General features: G+C 34.1%; 1 protein-coding gene across 2 annotated transcripts in view; it reads left to right on the top strand.

Moving 5' to 3' along the window:
- The window catches only part of LOC149771589 (sorting nexin-4-like), a 58,168-nt gene that overhangs the window by 21,061 nt on the left and 17,254 nt on the right, over positions 1-19,853 (top strand). For both annotated transcript variants that reach the window (XM_089948318.1, XM_089948317.1), the window contains 6 exons: positions 615-692; positions 3,624-3,695; positions 4,881-4,928; positions 8,568-8,623; positions 13,104-13,176; positions 15,766-15,893. In XM_089948318.1, coding sequence (XP_089804444.1) covers positions 615-692; positions 3,624-3,695; positions 4,881-4,928; positions 8,568-8,623; positions 13,104-13,176; positions 15,766-15,893 — 455 coding nt within the window. The remainder of the gene's footprint in view (positions 1-614; positions 693-3,623; positions 3,696-4,880; positions 4,929-8,567; positions 8,624-13,103; positions 13,177-15,765; positions 15,894-19,853) is intronic.

The raw sequence follows: 19,853 nt of genomic DNA, 5'->3' as shown, positions 1-19,853 counted from the left end.
AATAAAAAAGAACACAAATTTGTGCCGTTTTTGTGCCATGCACCATTTACATGTACTTACTGTCTGTACTTGCTTATAAGTCCAGTCCAACTGCAAAAAGCACAGACCCATTTTTGCCATTGCATAATAAGAATAATAAGTAGAACAAATGACATAGACCCTGAACTGCCAGCACATAATGTTACGTAGATTTAATAATAATAAATAATAATAATTCATAATAATAAAGCATCATTACTGGATATAAATGTTCATTGATCTGGAAGAAATTTTTTGTTAGGATGGGCATCTTTATTACATATATTAATTTTCTCATTAGCAAGCGATACAGCACATATTATTTAATGAGGTGAAATAATTGCTTTTAAGGATCAGAGAAAGGCCCTATTAACATTCATAGTTCAAGTCAAGAGAACATCTTCAACTTGATATCATTTGGAACAGCTCAACTTGATATCATTTGGAACAGCTCAGCTTGATTTCATTTGGAACAGCTCAGCTTGATATCATTAGGAACAGCTCAACTTGATATCATTTGGAACAGCTCAGCTTGATTTCATTTGGGACAGTTCAACTTGATATCTTTTTAATTACAATATTTTTATTTTTTGTAGGCAAGCTACACATGGCAGAATTCCGCTACAGACAAGTTTGATGCAGAGTTTATTGAAAGAAGAAGGGCTGCCCTGGAAGTACGTATGCATGAAATCTACATACATAAGCTTCAACTGCAATCTTACAAATAGTTTATTAAGCCAGTTGGACATAATCTGTCAGTGACAAGTTCTTGCTACTTTAACTCATTCGGCCCCAATCATGCCTGTAGGCATGATAAGGCTGTACCCTATTTCCGAGTTCTGCAACATCGAGGTCATTTAAGATACACCAAAGTGGGTGGTATTACAAAAAAGCAGACAGATATAACTCTACAATGATACCAAATAATCTTGAAGTTCTGGTTGCTCTACAAAATACAGAGGGAAAAACCTCATTTTTGGACCTTTTTTTTTCTTGACCCAAATTTCGCTCGTGGTTGGAATGCTATTTTGTGCCCGGGTTTTAGACCCTTTGGCCTCAGATCTAAGGCAGACTGGTCTGAACTGCACACAGACAGGTAAACCTTTGCACAATCTAGGATAAGGTAGACATTTGGAATAAAGAGTGGTCTCCATACAAAAACTTTTATCCTTCTGCTCATGCGCAAGCAAAATAACCAATGGAAAATGATGTTTCTATTACAACTAGGCATTTGTCTCATGGAAAATCTGTTGAAAGCTGATGTATTCAGAAATAGCCCCCAAAATGTCTTTCCTACTCGCATTTCAGGTGAAAACGACAAAAACCTCCATGGCCAAATGAGTTAAGGAATCTTAAAATTGTAATGAGAGGTACACATATATATGCTGTTGTTCATCCTCCTGGTTCAAAGATGACCATGACATAACTAACTAGTTGCTAGTTTTGTTTCAAGAATTTAATACACTTACAGACAAAATTATTTTGTAGACTTAGCATTGTCAAATATTATTATTATTAACATAATCACAACCACAGTTACTGAATAAAAAATACAAGTTTCTTTAAAATCCATTTGACAGCGGAATACAGTGTTAGTTAGATTCGATCTTCACTGCTGTTAATAGTTCATTTGGCAGCTTGAAGGTATCACAGTGTTTATATTTGCATTCATTAGAGAATTAGTGGTAGTGTTACAACTTATGAAGATCATATTGAATTTTTCACAGAATTGAAAAGGATCTGCATTGCTGTGATTGAGCGTCACACAAGCATGTCCGAAAAATGATCTACATCTGCAAACGTCTTGATTGTAATCAGTAGAAGAACTGAATTTTTTTTAAGCTCTTGTGATGTGGTCTATTTGTGATTGTTTAAATGTAATGATTACTTTTGGGATTGAGCTATGCATTTGTGCATTGTCCCAATGCTGGGTGTTGTTGCTGTGTCAACAGATATTGTACGCTCCAGAATGACTAAACTCAATACAGTGCTTGTTGCATGTGAAAGAATAAAATGCAAACTCCCCCAGTTGATGTGCTTTACATTGTCAAAATCCGTCAGACAGACAGGAGTTTTGAAATTTAGTTTTGATAGGATACACACATGGCTCATCCATGCTTGAATCACAAGTATGTTTCAATTTTTTGCATTCAGAATTGAATCACACTTGTACACAATTCTGTTTACCAAAGTAATGATGTTTTGCATTCTATATAAGAAGTAAAATGCAGCTGAAAAAGACATTGCCACTGATCATGAAGTTGAAAGTAAATTTTAATAAAGAGGGCTTAAACATTTTCCTTAAAGGCAATGATGTATAAATGTTTCTTCTTCAACATGCATCTTTTTGATTTATGTAACTTGAAGTGGATTGTGTTGTTCACTTAGTGTACTTTACTTATGCAATCAGCCTAATAGGCTGTCCAACTGCATTTTGTTATCAGAACAACCAGTAGAACAAACATAAACTTGGATCTGCCAGCTTGTTTTACAGTGGCAGATTGAGGTCTATGCTTTTTACAGTTCAACTTGTCAGCAAGAATATATGGTACATAATTTGTTCTTGCTTTCACCATATTGTTTTTTCTGTTATATGGAATTCTTTGTAAATTAAATTCCGATTTACTTTGCTTTGGTGCCATTCTTTACAAAAGGGTAACAAGTTTATTGTTTAAAAACAGGATGCTGTCCAAATGTTTGTTTTTATCCTGTAAATGGATTTTGTTTTATAATTTTATTTAATTTTGAATATAGTGATTTATTTAATTTGTTATTGGTAATTTAACTTCAGCAGCCACAGTTGCTGTGTTGTTGTCTGTTGCTAAACTTATCTCCATCAGTTTGAAAATCATTGAATATAAGTAAGCATTATCAGACCACAACCCCAAAGCCCCACAACCCCAAAGCCCCACGACCTCAAAGCCCCATGACCCCAAAGCCCCATGACCCCAAAGCCCCACAACCCCAAAGCCCCACGACCCCAAAGCCCCATGACCCCAAAGCCCCACAACCCCAAACCCTACAACCACTGCCTCCAATTAGCATGCATCCAATTAGAGCAACTATTACAGACTACATTAGATAACACATATACTGGTTCTGCCTATTTGTCTGATTACAGACTACATAAATTAACAGATGGACCCAGAACACAATTATTTTACTATATATTCTCTATTTTACTATATATTCTCAGTACTGAACTTTCCACTGTGTGACAATCAATAAAAATCAATAAAAATCATGTTAATCTAAAAATACCTTCAAAGATGACTTCACGGTGAAGTTCTTGTTATAGGTTCACACAGATTTCACTTCTGGGTCATCACCAAGACCTTATTACTCACTGTCGTCGAAACACACACAGACAGCCACACCATAAGCTCATATACTAAAGAATAAACAGTTACGTTTAAATCCATAACAAGATTGCCTAAATCTAACTCTTGCATCACCACCAAAAGGAGACATGAAAAAAATGCTCTAAAAATGTACTGGGGCTACATTCATGGGTACTGAACCGGAACTATTAATTATGATCTGTTTCCAGATGTACTGGGTCAACCTATTTGTCTGATTACAGACTATTCTAATTTCCTTTACAGATCTTCTTGTTAAGGATTGCAGCTCATCCCCTGCTATCACAGGACAAGATTTTTATAGGATTTCTTCAAAAGGTATTTTTATTTCTTTCTGGCAATTACAAGTAAACAGAATTTTATATTGGAACATGTTTACCAGGGACACTCGATGGACCTTAACAAATTGTCTTTTTGGACAGGTGTCCTTTTATATTCATGTTAAGAACGATCATATACATAATACAAGGGACCCATGCACATTGTCCTTAATGAGAAGGTGTCCTTTATATAAATGTAAAATCGATCATAAACATAATTGAAGTGACCCATATACATTGTCCTATATGAAAAGGTGCCTCTTACGTACGTGTGAAAATGGTTTTTCCAAATTTTATTTGTCATGGTCACCTCCTGTTAAGAGCTGAATCATCTGAGATTGTTCATGAAACTTGGGATGCATTTGTATCATGACAAATTTGTGTCCCATTTAAGATATAGCTTTGACAGATTAGTACTTTTAGAGTTATGTCCCCATTTCAAAAATTATATTCATATTTTATATATCTTGAACTGTTTCAGATATTTTTGTGAAACTTTATATGCTCGTATATTCTAGTTATACATGGGCTCTGATCGGCGTTTTAAGAATTGTTGTCATATCTATATAAAAAAGTGTGTTCAGCCGTCTCATAGACTCTGGATTGTTCTTACCTTGTGCACCATTTTTTGAGGTATCTTCATAAAGTGTGATCTACATTGTGGCATGGCAAAAGACTTTATCATATATGTAAAAATGGGATTTGTCCAACTTTTGCTTTTAGAATTGGGGAGAAAATTATTGCTTACTGACAGATCAAGTACGGAAAAATCCCTGCCGTACCCACCCAACCATTTGATAACATTGTCAGCTGTTGCAAGTTTTCTTAATAATTTTAAATCAGTTAATTCTTTCCCATTCATCAGGGGTGACAATTCCAGACTTAAGTAAACCGACTAGCATGGCAATGACGTTGCAGGGAAAATGGTCATGAAATATGAATTTATTCTATTTTTATGAGTTAAAGTTGGGCTAAGTTGTTATGTCTCATTTCATTTATTCAAAAATTCTTTAGTTTACATAGTTAGTTGGGCTTGGGAATCATCATGCCCAGCTAATATTCAGGCAATGACTATACAATATAACAAGTTTAATTTTAAATCATCATTAATCGTTTGGTGTAAAACATTTTTAAGCCTTGCTTTTCAGTCATCAGTTTGGATTTTTGTTTCTTTTCTTTTTAGGAAGATGGATGGAAGGATTCTGTTTATGCTACAGACTTCCTCAGCAAGGTTTGTTCATGAGAAAAATCAACATTTTAATTTAATTTATTCTAAGGACCTTCCAAAGATGGAAGGACTATCAAGTTCATATGTGTATTGATATATATTGTATCGCATGCTGTGTGTTGTGAATCTTATTGATATGAGGCACAGGTGTATTGTTTCACCCCTACTAGTTAGCCTATAGTCTCCAATAAATATTTACTTATTTCATATTTATGTGTTCTCAAAATTGAACAAGGTTACTGAAAAAAGAGAGCTAAATGACAGATCTCACTGGTCAACAGTGAAATCATTACTGACTTGAAAAGGCCCTAATCTGTAGTATTTTGGTGTGCCGAACACGAATATAACCGTGAAAAATTTGTATTGGCTCTCGTTTTGAAGATATTCATATACCTCATTTTCTATGTTTCACTGTGTAAATTTCTCCAGTAGGACTGCAGCAACATCCGGAATAATGATGTAACATTGCATAATACCATCATGCTCACATCATCCACAGCTGATTGCATCATTTTCTGATGCAATGCAATACTAATGCCATGCGGCTGCTGAAGTAAGTTGACATCAGCAGTGTACTATACATGTGTAGGCCTATTATACTAATGCCAGGCGGCTGCTGAAGCTGACGTAAGCAGTGTACTATATAAAGCCCAATCAGATAGGTTCAGCATTTAAAATATTTTAGACGTTGTGCGAGACAGTTCAAGCTACTGTTACATAAAACTTATTATTTTATCCATTTACGTACAATAAAGAACAGTAATGCCTCGAAAGTGTGTTAATACCGCGGACAATTTTTGCTATATTTGTGGGGAAGTGACATTTGCCAACCAGAAGAAAAGTATCAATTCTCAAGTGAAGAAGGCATATCATCTTTACTTCGGATGCAAGGTTGGTGACCAAGACAAGCCTTGGGCTCCGCATATATGCTGTGCTACATGTACAACACAGCTTTCACAGTGGTTGAATTGCAAAAGGTCATCAATGCCGTTTGCAGTCCCAATGGTGTGGAGAGAGCCAAGCAACCACCTAAATGACTGTTACTTCTGCTTGGTTCCTCCTCTTTCCGGCGGAATAACGAAGCGAAAGAAGTCGAGAATAGTCTACCCAAACATTCCGTCTGCATTGAGACCAGTTCCACATGGTGAGGGACTTCCTATTCCAGAACCTCCAGCAGAATATTCTCTTGATTCATCTGACGAAGACAAAGGTGAGTCGACCTGTTCTTCTCCTGGTCCATCAGCATGCAGTGATCCAGATTTTCACTGTGGTGCATCATCAACCCCACACAGAATAACACAGGAAGAACTAAATGACCTGATTCGTGATTTGGACTTATAAAAGAACAAGGCAGAATTGCTAGGATCAAGACTCCAACAATGGAATCTTCTAGAAGAAGATGTCACAATTACTGCATATCGAAAGCGCCACCAGCAATTGGAGCCTTTCTTCAGAAAGGAAAGTAATCTGATATTCTGTTCCGATATTGAGGGCCTCATGAATGCTTTAAAAATCACTCATGACCCACAAGAATGGAGACTATTTGTGGACTCTTCGAAACTGAGTCTCAAGGCTGTGCTTTTGCACAATGGAAACATTCTTCCATCTATTCCAGTAGCGTATGCTGTCCACATGAAAGAGACATACGATAACTTAAGGCAGCTACTGAATTCCATTGAGTATAACAAGTACAGCTGGCACCTCTGTGGTGATTTGAAGGTAGTTGCCCTTTTAATGGGACTGCAGCAAGGATATACAAAATACATGTGTTTCTTATGCGAGTGGGATAGCCGAGCAAGGGAAATGCACTGCATGAGGAAGGAATGGACTCACAGGCAGAATGTAGCCATTGGAGAGAAGAATATCCAACACCCAGCTCTGGTTGAGGCTCAGAAAATCTTGCTACCACCCCTTCACATCAAACTAGGTTTGATGAAGAACTTCGTGAAAGCCATTGACCGGACTTTGCCAGCATTCCGATACCTGCATGAAAAATTCCCTCGACTCAGCGAAGCAAAGATTAAAGAGGGAGTTTTTGTGGGTCCTCAGATTCGAGAGCTTTTCAAAGATGACCGGTTCAACAACTTGCTGGAAGGTGACGCGAAACAAGCATGGAATGCTTTTCGCCTAGTTTCTACAAACTTCCTCGGAAATGTTAGGGCAGAAAACTATAAGGAACTAGTAGAAGACATGTTGATGAAGTATAAGAAACTTGGCTGCAATATGTCTCTAAAGATTCACTTCCTTCATTCCCATTTGGATTTCTTTCCTAGCAACTGTGGTATTTTTAGTGATGAACACGGCGAATGTTTTCATCAAGATATCGCAACAATGGAACAAAGATACCAGGGAAAATGGTCCACTACAATGCTGGCTGACTACTGCTGGACACTCCTCAGAGATGCTCCCGAACAGCTGTACAAGAGACAGGCGAAGAAATCTAAGATGTAGTCAATGACTTGATTTTTTATAGGTAGGCTATTACAGTTGACCTTTTACTATTGGAATGCATTTCGTTATGTAAACATTAATTTCTTGCAGATTACAAAAAAACTAGAGCCAATTTTGCAATTTGACTGTCATATTCGTGTTCAGCACATAAAAATTGATAAGAATTGACTAATTTTATTTCAGTAACATGACTTTTGTAAAAATTTGTTGTCCAGTGTCTTTTTTGTATGTGGTGGAGGCATATGTATTGTACAAATATAAATCTAGTTCCTTTGGACTTTCCCTGATCCATCCATCTGTTTATTTCTAAAGTAGAGGAATACCAGAATAATGTGGTTTGCATTCCATAAAATTAAAATTAAAATTCTAAAAGCTTCTCCTCACTAATAGAATTTGATGTGTGTAGATATATAATGGTCAAAAAATACAAAATAAAAAACTTGTCTGTACTAATAGCATTTGATGTGTGTAGATATAATGGTCAAGAAATACAAAATAAAAACTTGTCTGTACTAATAGTTTTTGATATGTGTAGATATTTAATTGTCAAGAAATACAAAATAAAAAACTTGTCTGTACTAATAGCATTTGATGTGTGTTGATATATAATGGTCAAGAAATACAAAATAAAAAAACTTGTCTGTAGTAATAGCAGTTGATGTGTGTAGACATTTCATGGTCGAGAATTACAAAATTAACTTGTCTATACTAACAGTATTTGATGTGTATAGATATTTCATGGTTTAGAAATACAAAATAAACTTGTCCATACTGATAGTATGTGATGTGTGTTGGTATTTAATGGTCTAAAAATTACAAAATTAACTTGTCTTAATTTCCCCAAATTAAAAAAATAAATGATGTCATTGTTTCTCTATAGCAGCATAATTGACATGTTTAATTTTTGTTATGTTAGTAGAAATTGCAAACAGTTTCAAACTTAGCACTGCCAGTATTTTATTAATATTAATATGTGTACTGAGTTCACAACATTTTCTATAATTTCCACCTATATGTGTATTTGGGAGGCTTCAAAAATCCTGCACAACAGATGTGATACATAATCATCTTCAGTATTTATAGATGAGAAACTGCCTGAAGTTTGGCAATGCAGGTATAAAGATCTATTCAATAAGTTGTGTTAATATTTAATGCAACACGAAAGTAATTTTTTCTCATTGATCTTTTAAGGGAGAGTCAAGACTGAAGGCTTTGAATGCTTCCTTCAGATTGAAGAAACCTGACAGGTGAGATTTTCTGACGCATTTTCCTCCATGGTTATCAAACCAGGCTCTCAACTGAAATGCTGCAGGGTCATATCCTACAATAGGCTAATTTGGTGCATCTCTGGGCAAGACACTGTAGGAATTCAGTTGCTTTATCACTATATAACCTTTATGTGTTGTTATACCCTGAAGCACAATACAAAAACAAATCAGTTAACAAGAAATATGACAGCAGGTACAATGCAGATTTTAGCCCGAAATGTTGTTGGAAAAGACAGCTATGCGCATTTATGACAAATTTCAAGGGACCCTTAATAATGCTTTATTATTAGGAGACACTGTGGTACAGAAATTCACATGTACCTGACTTGTGCATACCCATTACCTCTTGACCAGAGTGCATACCATCTACTGATAGTGGACGACAGTCTTGTTGAATTTATTGATTTTTACCATTTGAAACTGAAGTTTTTTTTATGGTGGCGCTCACCAGATAATATGTACTTTTGAGAGAGTGACATATGTAAGGTGAAGTAGTTCGCATTTAAAACATGCACAGTGGAGAGAATGTTTGCATACCCCTATGGTACATTAATGTAATGTGGATGATATTTCTTTTGGATATAGTACTTTTGGAAATTTTACATGATTTAAGCACACTGCTAACTAAAATGACTGCTCCCTTGTGTTAAAAAATCAGTCTGAATTAGTCTAAAGTACACTATACATAGCAGCTATTAAAATAGGGAAAATGAATTTTGCCAGACTAGACAATACCAGCTTCTGAAAGTGCAATAAATGAATTACCAAATATATAAAATGTAAAAAAAGTTATCAGCTCTTTTTTATACAGTTGACCTCTGAAGTTCAGGAAGTGAAAATGACCAAGTAGAGCTAGCACTTTTTTGAAAGGTGCACATTTGAAGTAATGCCAAGCTGTATACTCTATAACCCATAGTACACCCATCAATCATACACCAAAATAAAGGGAATTAAAGGTTCTTTGCATTATACCTAAGATATACAAGGTCTTTTTTAAATAGCCAGTATAACCAGTGAGGAAAGCCGGGGACATTCTTTTTCTTTAAAATCCTAACCCTATGCAAAATGCTAAACTGTATAGCGCCACCTTAAAGAAATAAAAAATGTTTGCAATTATTTTTTTTTATTTTCATATAATTATGTATGATGTTCTGAATAAAATGGTACATTCATATTGCATTTAAGCATGAAAATAAGCCAATTATGATCATTTTTCTCTTGCTTACATAATTTGCCATGAGGTATGGTTGTGTGAGTAGTGACCTTAATTATGGGGAAATTAGAAGACTTAGAATATAGGAATAGAGTCAACTTAAATTTAAAACTGTTGCAATAAGTGACAGAAATATATGGTGAAAATGTTTCTTTTCATTTATTTGCAATGAAATAAAAAAATAAATGAAGAGAAAGTGAATTCGCTTCTTCCATATTAAACAATAGGCCAATATTTTACACTTTGACCTTTGACCTTTATGAAGCTGATGAGTTACCTCCCTTTTCTAATTGTAAAATTCATTGTTGATATCTCAGAAATAATTCTGGCTAGTTTCATGTTCCTGTCATTCAGCATAACATTGGTTGCTATGTTTACAAAATGTAATGTGCATTCTTAAAATAGCTCACTTTTATCATGGGGGGGGGAGTAGGCTGGACTTGTTAGAGACTCTGACACTCATAAATACTGTTCTGTGGGGAAAAAGGCAGGAGAATTATTCATAAGGATTGTTTTGATGCTTGCAACTTAAATGTTTCAGCCATATAAACATAATTAAATCATAAAAAAATAATATCTACATCTTCTTTATGGTGGCGCTCACCAGATAATATGTACTTTTGAGAGAGTGACATATGTAAGGTGAAGTAGTTCGCATTTAAAACATGCACAGTGGAGAGAATGTTTGCATACCTCTATGCTACATTAATGTAATGTGGAATTTATTTCTTTTGGATATTGTACTTTTGGAAATTTTACATGATTTAAGCACACTGCTAACTAAAATGACTGCTCCCTTGTGTTAAAAAATCAGTCTGAATTAGTCTGAAGTACACTATACATAGCAGCTATTAAAATAGGGAAAATGAATTTTGCCAGACTAGACAATACCAGCTTCTGAAAGTGCAATGAATGAATTGCCAAATATATAAAATGTAAAAAAAGTTATCAGCTCTTTTTTATACAATTGACCTCTGAAGTTCAGGAAGTGAAAATGACCAAGTAGAGCTAGCACTTTTTTGAAAGGTGCACATTTGAAGTAAGGCCAAGCTGTATACTCTATAACCCATAGTACACCCATCAATCATACACCAAAATAAAGGGAATTAAAGGTTCTTTGATTATACCTAAGATATACAAGGTCTTTTTTAAATAGCCAGTATAACCAGTGAGGAAAGCCGGGGACATTCTTTTTCTTTAAAATCCTAACCCTATGCAAAATGCGAAACTGTATAGCGCCACCTATATGAACTCCATTAAGGAAATTAATACAGGACTGAGGAAAAAGTTACCTGCCCCTGTCAATACACTCAGTACAGTCCACTTCTTCACTGTACTTTTTCCCTTTTTCTAACGAATCACAGGTACTATATGTGGATCATAGAAATAGTATGTTCTAATGCATAGCTTCTTAGACAAACATATAATATGAGACAAGGTGTGTAACTGAAGGAATTGCAGTTGCACACATAGCCATTGATTTCTTAGTGGTATTCACATTTACAGTAAAACCTTTCAGTAATATAGATATGATACATATCCTTTACAGTGAACATCATTAAGATATGGCAGAAGCTAAGAAACAGAATGTCAACATTTCATGATTTTCATCTTGGCAGAAATTGTCATGCTTTGGCCAGATTGCCAGTATTTTGAAGGCAGTGCAGCTTTGTTAATAAATTTTCATGCAAAGTAAAATTGTCATTGTTATTTATATAAGTATGTTATAATTTTAGACAAGAAAAATGTCAGTAACTTGCATTTGAAAAATCAAACTTGTTTACAGTCTTGTATTATCAAACTTTTGGACAAGTATGTTTCTGATTAGCTAACTCAGGAGATTGGATTTCAGTTGTGTTTTGTTTCACTTTGGTATATAGGCTTATATTATCATAGTTGTGACACATTCTGTTGTGAGATCTGCATATATTAGTGAGATACCTTGCATCTGATTGACTCAGCTCATTATCTCATTAGCTTAAGCGACTATGGTGGCACTCTACAGTTTCGCAATTTGCATAGGGTTAGAATTTTAAAGAAAAAGAATTTCCCCAGCTTTCCTCACTGGTTATACTGTTTTTAAAAAAAAGACCTTGTATATCTTAGGTATAATTCAAAAAACCTTTAATTCCCTTTATTTTGGTGTATGATTGATGGGTGTAATATGGGTTATAGAGTATACAGCTTGGCCTTACTCCAGGTGTACACCTTTCAAAAAAGTGCTTGCTCCACTAAGTCATTTTCACTTCTTGAACTTAGAGGTAAATCGTATAAAAAAGAGCCGATAACTTTTTTTACATTTTATATATTTGGTTATTCATTCATTGCACTTTCAGAAGCTGGTATTGTCTAGTCTGGCAAAATCCATTTTCCCTATTTTAAAAGCTGCTTTGGATAGTGTACTTTAGACTAATTCAGGCTGAATTTTTAGCACAAGGGAGCAGTCAATTTAGTTAGCAGTGTGCTTAGATCATGTACAATTTCCAAAAGTACAATATCCAAAGAAATATCATCCACATTACATTAATGTAGAATAGAGGTATGCCAACATTCTCTCCGTTGTGCATGTTTTAAATGCAAACAACTTTACCTCACATACATCATTCTCTCAAAAGTACGTAATAACTAGTGAGCAACCCCTATATTTTTCCTCCAATTTCTATAAAACCTGGGAAATGGGTTTCTGTCATCAATGTCTCAGAATTGTTCTGTTACAGTCAGGTGACTTTGCATATTATACCTTTAAAAGAATTTTATTGTAATAAAATAGGTAAAATCTGCATGATATAAACTTTTGGTAGATGCTTTACATCGGCTGTTTGTTCAGTGCTGCGTAAGCCTGCGTACTGAAATGGTGAACTGATAAGTTATATAAGCCATCAATAACATGCCCAGTGGAGTCTCTTGTTTCAGGGGCCAGCATTTTAGAGGTCAGTATTACTGTGATCTGAATTTAATTTTTGTACTGATAAATCATATTTACAGTGGCTGTCAGAGGCTTCATAATGGTGAGCTGTTCGTCAGTGATTATAGTCTGGTTTGTAGTTGAATTTTTAAGTTTTAAAGTTTGCAAGTCTCATTTCATTGAACCAAGTTTAATTTCACTGAGCTCTGTATGATCAAATGTAATATGGCCATGAGGTCGTTAATTTTGATGACTTTTGAAAGATTAACTTTCATGTATATTTGTGTCACCATCATATTACCACCATGTTGTTATCAGTACCTTGCATTTTTCAATTTCAGGCGGTTTGAGGAGTTGAAGAACTATGGTAATGAAATCCAATGTAACATTGCCAACATACTCAAGCTACGAGCCGTAAGTATATTTAATATGGTCGCGAGTTTAAACCATTTTACTATTTAATGGTTAAGGTTTTGTGTTTCATGGTGGTAGTTCTGCTTAACATTACTGTTGTTATGATACAGTCAATTCCCCTTATAATGACATTCATCACATATGAATATTCAAGTTCGTACAAATTAACATGTGAAAACAAACACGTTAGTTCAAACTTTGATCCTAATAGCGCATTGAGCAGCAGTTCACCAGTAACAAGTGTATATATTTCTTTTACTGTATATAAATTGGTTCCAGCTTCAAACTGCACAGACCCAAATCTGCTGTCACATAATGCATTAGCAGATCTGGGTCTTTGCTATTTTTTGGAGTAATCAGTAGAACAAGAGACGATGATTTGCCACCACATTATGCAGTGGCAAATCAGATTCTATGTTGTTTGCAGTTGGAAAAAACACATAAGCAAATATATAAGGAATTATTCTTTACAGTGACCTTGTCAGCCCATGAGATTTTACATTTACTCCAAATAGAAAAGAGGAGTGTATGCACAAATTTCATTTCATTAGATTTAATATTTTTGGAAAATATGCATAAAAATAAAACAATAATTATTATAATATTAGATGTGAAATATAGTTAATTAGTTACAGTTAATTATAGTTAGATAATTATATTTTTTTAATACAGTTCCTACATCTGACCCATTTTTATAATTTATACATTGTGGTTTGATAGTGGTATGACAAGGGTAATAACTCCTCAGAACTTAAAAATGGAATTTGCAATGATACGTTGCTAAAAAAAGTCATTTAAATGAGACTTTACTGTATTAATGTTTGATCCTTTGCTTTGGTTATTTGATTATTTATATTCCATAGTGTAAGATATACTTGCATGCTCTGTGATTAAGTTGTTATGACTTCATTCATTTTATCATAACAAAAGTGTTTAATTTATAGATAAATAATAATAATGAGGACTTTGTATAGCGCCTAATGTTTAGAAGCTCTAAGCGCTTTATAACATTAGACAACACCTATAAGATAAAAAATACATATAATAATATTATTACAAAAACAAACACCATGAAATTAGAAAAACATTAAAAAATAGAAAAAAACATGCTGAGAATCGTTCAGGTAGGAACCATTATTAGGTCTTTAAGTTTGATAAAGTATATAAGTGACAAAAAAAGGAGGTAAAGTTGTTTTATTCTCTTCAGTTTGACTGGTGGATCTTTTAATTTGTGGCGAGGTTTCACGAGAGAAATGAAAGAATTCATCTTGAACTTCTTACTCTATACTGTCATTACATAAGTTATCCAGACAATGAAAAATGGTACATTATGGTATTTGAAAAAATTTATTTCTTGTTTTATTGAATGACATCATCAGCTTGTTGCTGCTTTTACACATTTCTGTTTTTAATTTGCTACTTACTTCATCATGATTTAATGTGTTGAATGTATTCCAAAAGGGGTCTCAAACACGCGGCCTGCATACTGCCCTCCAAGCTGTATCCTGTGGCCCTACAAATTGATTGGCATCACAAGGTGACATGAGAGATAACAAAGGTGGTGCGGCCCTTGGGTCATCTTAAATACCCTCATGTGGCTCTCAGAGTTGTTTTAGTTTGAGATCCCATGTATTACAATCTGAAGTTGTAGTACCATATATGTACTCACTTATAAGTCCAGGCCGATTGCAAACAACATTGATCCTGATTTGCCATCATTAATTGTGCCAGCAGATTAGGGTCTGTGCTGTATATTCTGCTGATTAGTCATAGCAAACTGTGATGTTTTCAAAAGAGTGGTTGAAATTTTTAAAAAAATAAAATAATCATGCAATAAAAGAAGTATTTGATTTTTATGTAATTTATGAAATTTGTTGATAAATTTTTTTATTGTTCTGATCAGGGTGGATGGAAAATGTCAATTCTTACAAATTTAATCTTGATTTAATATTCATCATCAATAGTATCATCTTCTATAAATAGACTACATGTAAAAAAGAGCATCAGGAATTCTTTATGATCTGTGATTGTGCAAATCCTCACTAAATTTGATGAATTCCCCACACTTAAGAATGTACAAGCATGAAAAAATTGTGAAGCTGATTTCGTAGTAGCATAACAATCATTAATGTAACAATCGTAATATTAAGAAGTTGTCAGTGGTCTAGATGAACTGTTATAATGAAGCACTTACTAAGAGGCTTTTTGCAATTCAGCAGTAAGTTACTTTAATTACATAGTTATTATAATGCATTTTACAAACTTTACCTGGCAAAAATTGTACAGGGGCAGACCAGCTGTTCTCTGTATTTAGTGTTAATGTGTCAGCTGCTATATGCAGTTCATAAAACACAGTGATAGCCACTGTGCAGATAAAATAGATGACTGTTAAATTTTATCTTGATTCCTTTATAGTTATTTATGACTTTGTGCTGGTTGAAATATACTATAAGTGGTCTGTTAAATATGGTTATTTGTATCTAATCCTTTCACATTGAATATCCACTGTTCTAAAAATGCTAAAGTGAGAATTCCACTTTAGTGTTAAAATCCTTGAGAAATCACTGGAGCATTGCTTTTTTTGTACAGAAACTTGCTGACCGCCTGTATGGGATACACAAGGTTCATGGTAACTTCGGTCGTGTGTTTTGTGAGTGGAGTGGAATTGAGAAGGACATGGTTGACCAGTTACAAAGTGCAGGCCACTATATGAATGTGTAAGCATGCATAGTATTATGGAATTTTTTATTTATCTTTAAGAAAACATTGAATGTGATCCTTTAAACTGAATTTTTTTAAACCTGAATAAATACAATAGCATGCCAGTGAAAAATATGCAAGTATTAGGTCTATGCATAAAACCGGGAATAATCTGTAATCAGAGAAATAAATTCTGTGGTAAAATATTTGCATGTGTTAGAATAGAATGTACATAACGTTTTTAACTTTAATTGATTTGAATGTAAAATACACTAAAATGCAGAATACTAGCTGAAGACACTAAGCACATAAAATGGTCAGCAGTAGTCATCAGTATATCTAAATCAGCTTAACATATTCAGGCGATCTTAACACAATTGAAAATACATTAAGAAATACAGCACTTACTCACTATAAGACTAATCAATATAACGCTGTTCCTTTTATACAATTGACAGTGGTCAGGGAACCCATTTCTTTACGTAATAGTAAAATTATATATATATATATATATATATATATATATATATATATATATATATATATATATATATATATATATATATATAATGTACTTAATTATACAGTGGCCTAAAGGACAGTGTTATAACAAGGAATTTTTTTTATTTTCAGTTAAGATCGGTCTTGTTAACACATTGGCTATATCCTGCCAATTCTATCATCTTGTGTTTATAATGTGTATAATGATGTACTAAGATAAGACTACTTAGAGTCATTGCAATACTGAATAGTGTCTCTAGTCTTCACTCAGTTACCACTGGTGGTCATTACTTGATCCTTGAACCAGCAAGCATTTATCAGTGTTGCTTCTTTGACCTTCCCCACAGTCACAACAGCTACAGTGTTTGGACATTGACTTTCCAAATACACAGGAGATACAAATAGACTGTCAGATTTAATGAGATAAAATAACAGGCATTCAAATAGACTTAGATTTAATGAGATGAAATAGCAGGTATGTAAATAGACTGTCAGATTAATGACAGAGATAGAATAACAGGCATGTAAATAGACTGTCAGATTTAATGAGATAGAATAACAGGCATGTAAATAGATTGTCAGATTTAATGAGATAGAATAACAGGCATGTAAATAGACTGTCAGATTTAATGAGATAGAATAACAAGCATGCAAATAGAGTCAGATTTAATGATATAAATATAACAGGTATACAAAGAGACTGTCAGATTTTATGAGATAAAAATAATGGACATGTAAACTGACTCAGATTTATTGAGATCAAATAACCAGTATGCAAAAAGACTGTCAGAGATAGACATAACAGGCATGCAAATAGACATAGATTTAATTAGGTAGAAATAACAGGCATGAGAAAAAAAAATGGGCATGTAAATAGATTGTCAGATTTAATGTGATACAAATAACAGGCATGAGATAAATATAACAGGCATGAAAATATACTGTCAGATTTAATGAGATGCAAGTAACAGGTATGCAAATAAGCTGTTGGATTTATTACGAGATAAACATAATTGTTCTGAAAATAGACTCAGATTTATTATGAGATACACGTAACTATCGTGTAAATAGACTCAGATTTGTTATGAGATACATGTAACAGGCATGCAAATAGACTGTAAATTTAATGAGATACAGGGAACAGGCATGCAAATAGCCTGTCAGACTTAATATGAGATACAAGTAACAGACATTCAAATAGACTAAATTTAATGAGTTACATATAGCAATCATGCAAATAGATTTGTCAGATTTAATGAGATACATATAAATGGTTTGCAAACTACATCCATCTGTATCAGTCCATCATTAATTGGATTTCAACACTAGAAGGATAATTGCTCAATTTTAACCAAATTTGGGATGCTGCTCGATATTGATTACACAATGGAAATTATTTATTTTCAGCCTTCTTTGTCTTAAGTTAGAGGAGTTTTGGCCCATGATAGACTGTCGTCCTTTCTACTTTCTAACTTTTCCCAGGGATTGTTGGATTTCAGTCAGGCTTGACATAGATTTATGATGATGAGACCTTGAGTCAGACTGGTTTCCATCATTACATGTTATTATTTAAATTTGTCATGGTTCTCTGTAACATTGAGGGATGAAACTTAGTATATTTATACATCAGTACTAGACTGTGTATCATATACCACATTGGGTGTCCTGTCTTCAAGGTCAAGGTAGCAGCTCAGTATTTTTTCTTGTTCACTGCACTTTCTTCTTCTATATAATTTTTAAGCAATTTAAGATTAGGGCATGAAACTTGGTTAACTTGTAAGTCATTATTAGAATTTGTATTGCATATATGTACATCATCAGTAGACGGTGTGTCATGTACCACATTGGGGTTCCTGTCTCATGGGTCAAGGTCATAGCTCAGTATTTTATGTTTTCCATGACACTTTGTTTTTCACTCTATAATAACAGCAGTGTTTCAGATTAATTATTGTACAACTTGGTATTCTTGTGTGTAATTGCCAGTAGGTGTGTAACATTTGTGGGTCTTATTTTTATGGTATTCATGTGTGTAATTGCCAGTAGGTGTGTAACAATTGTGTGTCTTATCTTTATTTATTCATGTGTGTAATAGCCAAGAGGCATGTCACAATTGTGGCTCTTATCTTTATGGTATTCATGTTATTGTCAGTAGGCGTGTAACAGTTGTGGGTTTTATCTTTATGGTATTCATGTGTGTTATTGCCAGTAGGTGTGTAACAAATGTGGGTCTTATCTTTATGGTATTCATGTGTGTAATTGCCAGTAGGTGTGTAACAATTGTGGGTTTTATCTTTATGGTATTCATGTTATTGTCAGTAGGCGTGTAACAGTTGTGGGTCTTATCTTTATGGTATTCATGTGTGTAATTGCCAGTAGATGTGTAACAAATGTGGGTCTTATCTTTATGGTATTCATGTGTGTAATTGCCAGTAGATGTGTAACAATTGTGGGTCTTATCTTTATGGTATTCATGTGTGTAATTGCCAGTAGATGTGTAAGAATTCTGGCTCCTATCTTTATGGTATGCATGTGTTAATTGTCAGTAGGTGGGTAACAATTATGGGTCTTATCTTTATGGTATTTATGTGTGTAATTGCCAGTAGATGTGTAACAATTGTGGGTCTTATCTTTATGGTATTTATGTGTGTAATTGCCAGTAGATGTGTAACAATTGTGGGTCTTATCTTTATGGTATTTATGTGTGTAATTGCCAGTAGATGTGTAACAATTGTGGGTCTTATCTTTATGGTATTTATGTGTGTAATTGCCAGTAGATGTGTAACAATTGTGGGTCTTATCTTTATGGTATTTATGTGTGTAATTGCCAGTAGATGTGTAACAATTGTGGGTCTTATCTTTATGGTATTCATGTGTGTAATTGCCAGTAGGTGTGTAACAATTGTGGGTCTTATCTTTATGGTATTTATGTGTGTAATTGCCAGTAGATGTGTAAGAATTCTGGCTCCTATCTTTATGGTATGCATGTGTTAATTGTCACTAGGTGGGTAACAATTAGGGGTCTTATCCTTATGGTATTTATGTATGTAATTGCCAGTAGATATGTAACAATTGTGGGTCTTATCTTTATGGTATTTATGTGTGTAATTACCAGTAGATGTGTAACAATTGTGGGTCTTATCTTTATGGTATTCATGTGTGTAATTGCCAGTAGATGTGTAACAATTGTGGATCTTATCTTTACGGTTAATGTTAGGCTTTCTACTCATTAGAGACAGTTGGGATGAAGGAATGAAACTTGCTATTACTGTATATCATCACTAAAAAGTGTGTTGCCTGCCTCATCACAGTTCCCATCTTGAAGGTTCAGGTCAGATGTCAATAGTTAAGGTTTTAGAAACATCTGCTATTCTGCTTTTTGATTCACACTGTTCAATATAAATCGATTAAGCTTAGTATATTTGTATACTTTCACTGGAAGATGTGTTGCATTGCATATCTGAGGTATCATCCTCAAG

This window comes from Sinohyriopsis cumingii, unplaced genomic scaffold (genome assembly GCF_028554795.1).
Source record: "Sinohyriopsis cumingii isolate HCF-2022 unplaced genomic scaffold, ASM2855479v2 utg001752l, whole genome shotgun sequence".
In the NCBI taxonomy this organism is placed as follows: Eukaryota; Metazoa; Mollusca; class Bivalvia; order Unionida; family Unionidae; genus Sinohyriopsis; species Sinohyriopsis cumingii.
This window is presented reverse-complemented; position numbering and strand designations above follow the sequence as displayed.